This window comes from Arachis stenosperma, chromosome 2 (genome assembly GCF_014773155.1).
Source record: "Arachis stenosperma cultivar V10309 chromosome 2, arast.V10309.gnm1.PFL2, whole genome shotgun sequence".
In the NCBI taxonomy this organism is placed as follows: Eukaryota; Viridiplantae; Streptophyta; class Magnoliopsida; order Fabales; family Fabaceae; genus Arachis; species Arachis stenosperma.
Genome location: NC_080378.1, coordinates 286740 through 294373, shown reverse-complemented (window position 1 = coordinate 294373; position 7634 = coordinate 286740). Strand labels below are relative to the sequence as shown.

Below are 7634 nucleotides of genomic sequence, written 5' to 3'. Positions count from 1 at the left end.
TACCCAAACCCCATTATTTTCAAATTTCTAGAACTTTAATTCATAAATAGGAAAATAATCCTTAGGAATCGAGTTTAGATAAAAACCTTAATTTATTTCAAATCCAATTAATTGTCTTTAATTATTTTTTCAATAAAAATAATTTTTGAAATTAAAACTATAAATAAATATATATAATTTGAGATTAGTTCAAAATAGGACTTTTCAAAAGTTTTGGGTCTTACATCCTACCCACCTTATAAAAATTTTCGTCCTCGAAAATTGATACGAAATGAAAGAGATTTTCATATTACTTCACTCTTGAACTTATTTAAAGAAATGGCAACAAGTCCTCATATATATATATATATATATATATATATATATATATATATATATATATATATATATATATATATATATATATCTTCGATTTTCTGTATAAGCTTTCTATCTTAACGCCTTCGAATATGACGCGTTTTTGGTCTTGCTTTGTTCATTTTTTTTTCAAGGCTCCTAAATATATTATTTTTGCTTTATATATATATATATATATATATATATGTATGTATTTTTATTTTTAGAGGTCGTAGTGTCTCACCACTTTTCATTTACGACCTAGGCATAAAACTCTGTATAGTAGGGTGTTACATATTCCAACTGTCACATGAGAAACAATGTCACTGAGATTGTATTTGAGTATGAAAATCTATTCTACTACGTACTCGAAGAGTATATTCTTTGTCTGAATTAAAGAATCTGATATTAATGTATGCCGATGGTAATGAGAAAAAAGAAGTTACAAGAGTTGGTTATCAAATACTAGCACGAATGAAAAATGGAATATTTTAATTTTGTTTATTTCGTCTAATTTAATAAATTGAAAATGCTCATTCTTTTAAAAAAAATGTGTACTTGTGTTATCTAAGCCACTCACTATTCCTTAGAGTGAATTTTGTTTAAAAATTTGGAATCTAAAAAATTAAAAATATTATTTATACGTTAAAATCAGTTACTATAATTAATATTATATATTTTTTTGTATAGATATTTGTGTAATTTAATTAATTTTTAATGTGTGTTTTGTATTTATTAATAAATTATAGTTTAAATAGCATATTTTTTTATTTTTATCTAAAGATTTTAAATTTGAATTTCAATTTTAACTTAAAAAAATTATATATTTTTTATTTTAATATATATTTTATATTAATTATTAATTTTAATAGTCGATTTTAATATAATTGCTTAAAAATAGACCTACGAAGTCCCAGAAACCAAAATCTAATAATGGGCACTACTTTTTTTGCATTTTCATGAAAGTTGGGAACTAGAGTGGAACTTAGTTAACTATAGCTTGCATGTTAAAATTGCCTGATGATGATGTCATTTTTATTCTTTATGTGATGAAATTGTTGGCATAGTTACGGGGCGACACGTTTTCATATTGGATCAGTTGGGTTAGGGACACATTTTCTGTTTGCAGGATAGTAAAGTATTGGATCAGTTAAGTCAGGTTTAAAGTCAGGTTTAAATTGTTTCATGTCCACAGATTCTTAAATAGAGTCAGATTTAAATATAGTGACATTGATAAAATAAATTAAGTACCAAGTTAAAAGATTTTTATTAAATAAATTAATTACACGTTTTATTTATTAAAAAAGTATTTAATTTTTTAAATAAATTAATTAAATGTTTTCTATTTTATAATACTAAAAAACAATAAAATTTTATTTAAAAATATATATAATTTAAAAAATATTATTTCTCTTATTTATAATACAAACAAGATAAACTATATTACAAACACAAATTTTTTAATTGTTTTATGGTCTAATTATACACATATTTAGTTACGGTAAAAGAAATATGTTTTTTATTTTTTATTTTTTGAATTCTTAATATTTCATTTGTAAATTAGATTTAATCCATTAAAATTTTACTTATTTCATTTACACTTGATATAAATAATTGGGTAAAAAACCAAAATGAGCCAAGGAGAGCTCAAAATTATCCAATTCAGCCAATTCAAAAATCCATACATGAATCAACCAGGACGAATTATTATATAATTCGAATCAATATGATTCGAATTATAATTGCATGTAATTCGAATTGATATGATTCGAATTACGTTGAGGCATCAAACTAAGGTAATTCGAATTGACTTAATTCGAATTATTAGGAAGGAGACATTGTTAAGTAATTCGAAACAACTTGTTTCGAATTACACTTAACTAATTCGAATTTAGTTAATTCGAATTACTAGGTTATGTTGTGATACTACATAATTCGAAACATATAGATTCGAATTATATATATATAGTGCGAGCCAGGGCTGTATATATATGCTGTGAACTCATGATGCTCTCAACAAAGAGGGGAGATGGCTAGTGAGGAGAGTTTCCTAGTTCTGGTACATTACAGAGGGTCGATTAAGAGAAAAACTCGGTCCGGCGTGAAGTTCACTGATAAGGATTCCCTATGTATTATCGTGACGCCGACAACCACGTACGATGCTCTTGTTAGCTCTGTGCTGGAGAAGCTTGGTCTTGAAGGAGTTAAAAGGGTCAAGAAGTTTTTCTACCGCATTCCAACAGCGGTGCTCCATGACACCGTGAAGTTTGATTGTTTCACAATCGGTAGTGACGAGGACTTGCAGGTTATGTTTCTTTCTCGTAGGCAGTTTCCCGAGGTAAGGACACCAGAGCTGTTGGCAAAGTTGGTTGATGTGGTATCTAGCTCGGGTGGTTCGAACCGGAATGCTAATACTATAGCCGCGGTTGCCGGCTTGAGCTCGAGACCTGCTGTTGCTTCATCCTCTGCTCCTGTGTATGAGCCACCGATGCAGCCTGTTGCGTCCCCTTCGTTTGCCGTTGATCTGAGCGGCAATGTTGGAGACGAGGTTCGGTATGGGGAACATATTCCCACCGAGGTACATTGTCCCACACCGGCTGGTGTTGGTGATGGTTTGTTTGATGATCCAGATGACGATGACGTTGAGCCGGATATGATCGCTGATGAAAGCGGCGATGATGTTGGAACAACTGTTCCGACAAGGGCTACAGGTGGATCTAGTTCTGGCACACAGCAGTATCCACCCCATTTTTCCTCATTGGACCTGGATGCCATGCGGCAGGACGAAAATGCTCTGCAGCCCTCAGGATTTGGCGCTAGAGAGATCGAGGGGTCTGCCGGTATGAACGAGTTCCAAGTTGGCCAACAATTTCAGGATAAAGATGAGGCGCTGTTGAGTGTGAAGACGTACAGTATCCGCCGAGGGGTCCAGTACAAGGTCGTTGAGTCTGACTACCGCAGGTATGTGGGAAAGTGTTCTGAGTTTGGGAATGGGTGCACATGGCTAATTCGGTTGAGTCTCCGACAGCGGAAGGGTATCTGGGAAGTGAAGCGACCGCATACATGTCTTGCCAGCTCCATCTCCAGCGATCATAGGAATCTGGACTACCATGTCATATCCACCTTCATTATGCCGATGGTTAGGGCTGATGCAGCTGTGAACATCAAGGTGCTTCAAAATACCACGGCCGCACACTTTGGGTTCAGGCCTACGTACAGGAGGGTATGGATGGCGAAGCAGAAGGCCGTTGCCGTCATATATGGGGACTGGGACGAGTCGTACAATGAGCTCCCTAGGTGGGTTCTAGGAGTTCAGCTGACGATGCCTGGCACTGTAGCCGTCCTCAGGACTTGCCCTGTTCGAGTTGGGGGACAGGTCGACGAGTCTCAGGTTTGTTTTCATAGGCTGTTCTGGACTTTCCCCCCTTGTATCCAGGCATTCCGTCATTGCAAGCCTTTGGTGAGTATTGATGGCACCCATCTATATGGGAAGTATGGGGGAACACTTCTAGTCGCCATTGCACAGGACGGAAACTCGAACATCCTCCCCGTGGCATTTGCACTAGTTGAGGGTGAGAATGCTGAGTCATGGTCTTTCTTTCTTTCCCACCTCCGTGAGCACGTGACACCCCAGCCGGGTCTGTTAGTTATTTCAGATAGGCATAACGGCATCAAGGCAGCCCTCGAAGCTCCGGAAGGGGGATGGCTACCCCCTGCTGCGTATCGGGCGTTCTGCATTCGACACGTTGCAGCGAATTTTGCCTTGACGTTCAAGGGAAAAGATGCCCGGAGGCTTCTTGTTAACGCCGCATATGCCAAGACCGAGGTTGAGTTTGACTACTGGTTTGACATTCTGCGCTCTGAGAATCCGGCAATGTGTGACTGGGCGAACCGAATCGAGTATTCGTTGTGGACACAGTACTGTGATGAGGGTCGGAGATTCGGCCACATGATGACCAATATTTCGGAATGTGTCAACTCAATCCTGAAGGGGGTTAGAAACCTCCCTGTTTGCTCGCTGGTGAAGGCCACATACGGAAGGCTAGCTGAGCTATTTGTCCGTAAGGGTAGGGAGGCCGAGGCTCAGATGGGTACTTGACAACAATTCAGTCAATACCTAGTAAAGTGTATCGAGGCCAACCTGAGGACAGCCAGGCACTTCACAGTGACTGTTTACGACAGGGATAACTCGGAGTACACCGTTGCTGAGACGACTCCGACAGGTTCATTCTCTCTTGGTACGTACAGGGTCTCATTAGGGTCTAAGACTTGTGATTGTGGATACTTCCAAGCACTTCATTTTCCCTGTTCGCACGCACTGGCATGCTGTGCTTATTCACGGCTTACATGGCAGTCTTACGTCCACGAGGTATATCGCCTTAGTTCCGTATTCGGTGTCTATCAGCTGGGATTTACCCCTCCGATTCCAGAGGGTTTCTGGCCACCTTATGCCGGGCCTACCGTTATACCGGATCCGAGTATGAGGCGTGCGAGGGAGGGTCGTCCTCGATCCACAAGAATTCGCACCAACATGGATGAAGCAAATCCGAACCGGCCAAAGAGATGTGGCCTCTGCAGGCAGCCAGGTCACACCAGGCGTAGTTGTCCACAAGCCTCAGGCCCCAGCGGGACTGCTAGAAATCAGTAGGAGATTTGCTATGTCTGTGTTTGTTTGTTAATGTATTAGCACTTGTCTTCTAGTTGTTTTTAATTGTTAATGTATTAGCACTTGTCTGGAAATGTGGTTGTTTCCTATGTGTAATGAAACTTGTTATTTGTACCAAATATTTCTGTTGAATGTCTTTTAAATGATTGAAATTTATATCTATAACAAACAACATTATATCATGGGATGCCTGATAACGAATAACATAACATCAAACAATAAATCATAACATAAAAGTAGAATACATCAAAGTAAATGACATAACAAAACATCAAAGTACATAACATAATATCAAATAACATAATAACAAAGTACATACCATAACAATGATAACCAACCAACAAGGTACACAATATAAATATAACAACATGACATACACCACTATCCATGAATCATCTAAATAGGTGCGATCCAGTGCCGCAACGGCGTGGCACCCGTATCCGGTAACCCCTACGTATGAGTGACTCCTCATCTTCAATCGACTCGTCGCTGTCATCCGGAACTGGCTGTCTCGGGGTCATAGGCGCAACATGCATGGGTCTGGATGACGACGGGCCAGCAACTGAGTGTGATCCAATACTCTGCGCCGATGCTGGGGTCCCACCCATGGCAAAAGGATGCGCAGGAGCTACCGTGGCAGGCTCATTCAGATCTACATCCAGGGGTGCCTGTGTCCCTGTCGTCTGAACCCGTCCGGCTGCAGCCTCATCCTCCTGCATGATGGTCCGGATATCATCAAGGAAATGTGGTCCACCGAACTCGGCCACAATGCCATCACTAGCAAGTAAGTCTCCAAACATCGAGCCAGGACTCACCCATGGACTCATGGAGTACTATCCTGAAGGGTATGATCATCACCGGGAATACCTACGAAATAATCTCCAAGACCTCCACCACCAAGCCCAGCATCAGTGTGACTCGTGGGATCTCCCATACCAGATCCATGGGACCCACCATCAAGCCCGCCCTGATAGAATCTATCAACCCCCGCAACATCACCTCCCCCAGGCATCTGGGCACCCTGTCTACCAGCACCCACCCTCCTCCTGCCTCCACGAGCACGAACTCTCCCCTCACCCCTAACTGGGTCGTCTCCGGCATCCATAGCCCGATCCACCCAGTTCCACTCACGCTGACTACGACGTGTCCCAACTCGTGCTCTCCGCTCAATACGACGTCTGTCAGGAACATCCTCGACCCGGTCCATGTCTGGAAGTCGGCCTGCACCCCTCTGCGTCGCCTCATCTGGAATAGGAACACCTCTCGGATCCCCCAATAACATCTCCGGTGACAAAAACCTCTTTCCGTGCTGATACCACCATGTCAAGAACTCATGTGACGGTCCGGGGTCGGGCACGATGTCAAACTGTAGAATGTGATCAGCACGCTCCTGCCAGTGAAGATGCCACTCAGGGTACTGTGCCGGGAACCAACGGTCACCTCCTCTCCCGTCCTTCGACATCAGGAAGTCGATGTTCAGAGCGGGAGACGGTATGGGCTGAACGCCACCAAACAGAGGTAAAACTCTATCAACCTGATGCCACTCGACAACCGCAAAATAAATCAGGGACGTCCTGCATCGCCATAACATCGTATGCCGAGGCTCCAACACCTCAGGATGGACAACCTGGATGACGTCGAGTGCGCTATAGGGCATCCATATGAACTGAAAAAATCAAAATCAAATCGTTTGTACACTTAGTTAAGAGCTATAAACTGAAACAATGACTTCAGATACTCAAATGTTCTGCGTACTTACCTGCCGAGGCTGTAACAAGTCGATCTGCATGCGAGCCATCTGTACCTGAGGTCCCTTGTTGCTAATCCCAGGATTGTAACCAGACCATCTGCGTACAAGAAAACAAAAGAATTGGTTGCATAATTAAAAATAATAACAAGAAGAATATATAGTACAAAACAATAACGGTACCTCGAGGCAAGGGGCCAGCTGATCTCATCATACCCAGATGGTCTAAGTGTGGGAAACCTCCAGAAGATCCAAGACTGTAATAACTGTAACGGGCCAGCTAACTTCACCACATGTCTGTTGGCGACTCGGCACATGCACCTGTACAGCCATGCTAGTGCCGCCGACGCCCAACTGTAGCGACCCATCTCCTCAAGCCGAGCAACATAAGGTAGCCATCTGATGTGTATACGATTGCCGGACTTGTCGGCAAACAGCTGCGTACCCAATAACATCATGATATAGGCCCGGGCAAAGCGCCTAACTGTCTCCTCATCTGCCCCGTCTGGACACTCTGCAAATGTCTCCTGAAACCAGGTGCAGTTGACTGCGAATTTCTGCACCTGGTTCTCGGGAGGTAAAACACCGAGCAACTCATGGAACCACTGCCAAGCAGGTCTCCCACCCTCAATGTAAAGGTGGAAGTCGGTAAGGCAACCACTAACGTAATCTCCGTCGACTGGCAACCCCAGCTGGTATGCGACGTCCTGAAGCGTGATAGTGCACTCTCCGAACGGCATGTGGAAGGTGTGCGTCTCAGGCCGCCACCTCTCGACGAATGCGCTGACTAGGGGCTCGTCTAGTCGGAACCATCTGTCGTTCAGTCTCGCAAGATGGTAAAGTCCCGCCATCTGCAAGTACGGAACATACCTCTCATCAAGACGC

At 42.2% G+C, this 7634-nt stretch overlaps 1 protein-coding gene across 1 annotated transcript; it reads left to right on the top strand.

The window, feature by feature from the left end:
- Positions 1–2365: 2365 nt before the first annotated feature.
- Positions 2366–4984, top strand: LOC130961135 (uncharacterized). The gene is made up of 2 exons (XM_057886850.1): positions 2366–4427; positions 4488–4984. Exons 1-2 carry the CDS (start codon positions 2366–2368, stop codon positions 4982–4984), a joined length of 2559 nt encoding a protein of 852 aa, XP_057742833.1.
- The last annotated feature ends 2650 nt before the right edge of the window (positions 4985–7634 follow it).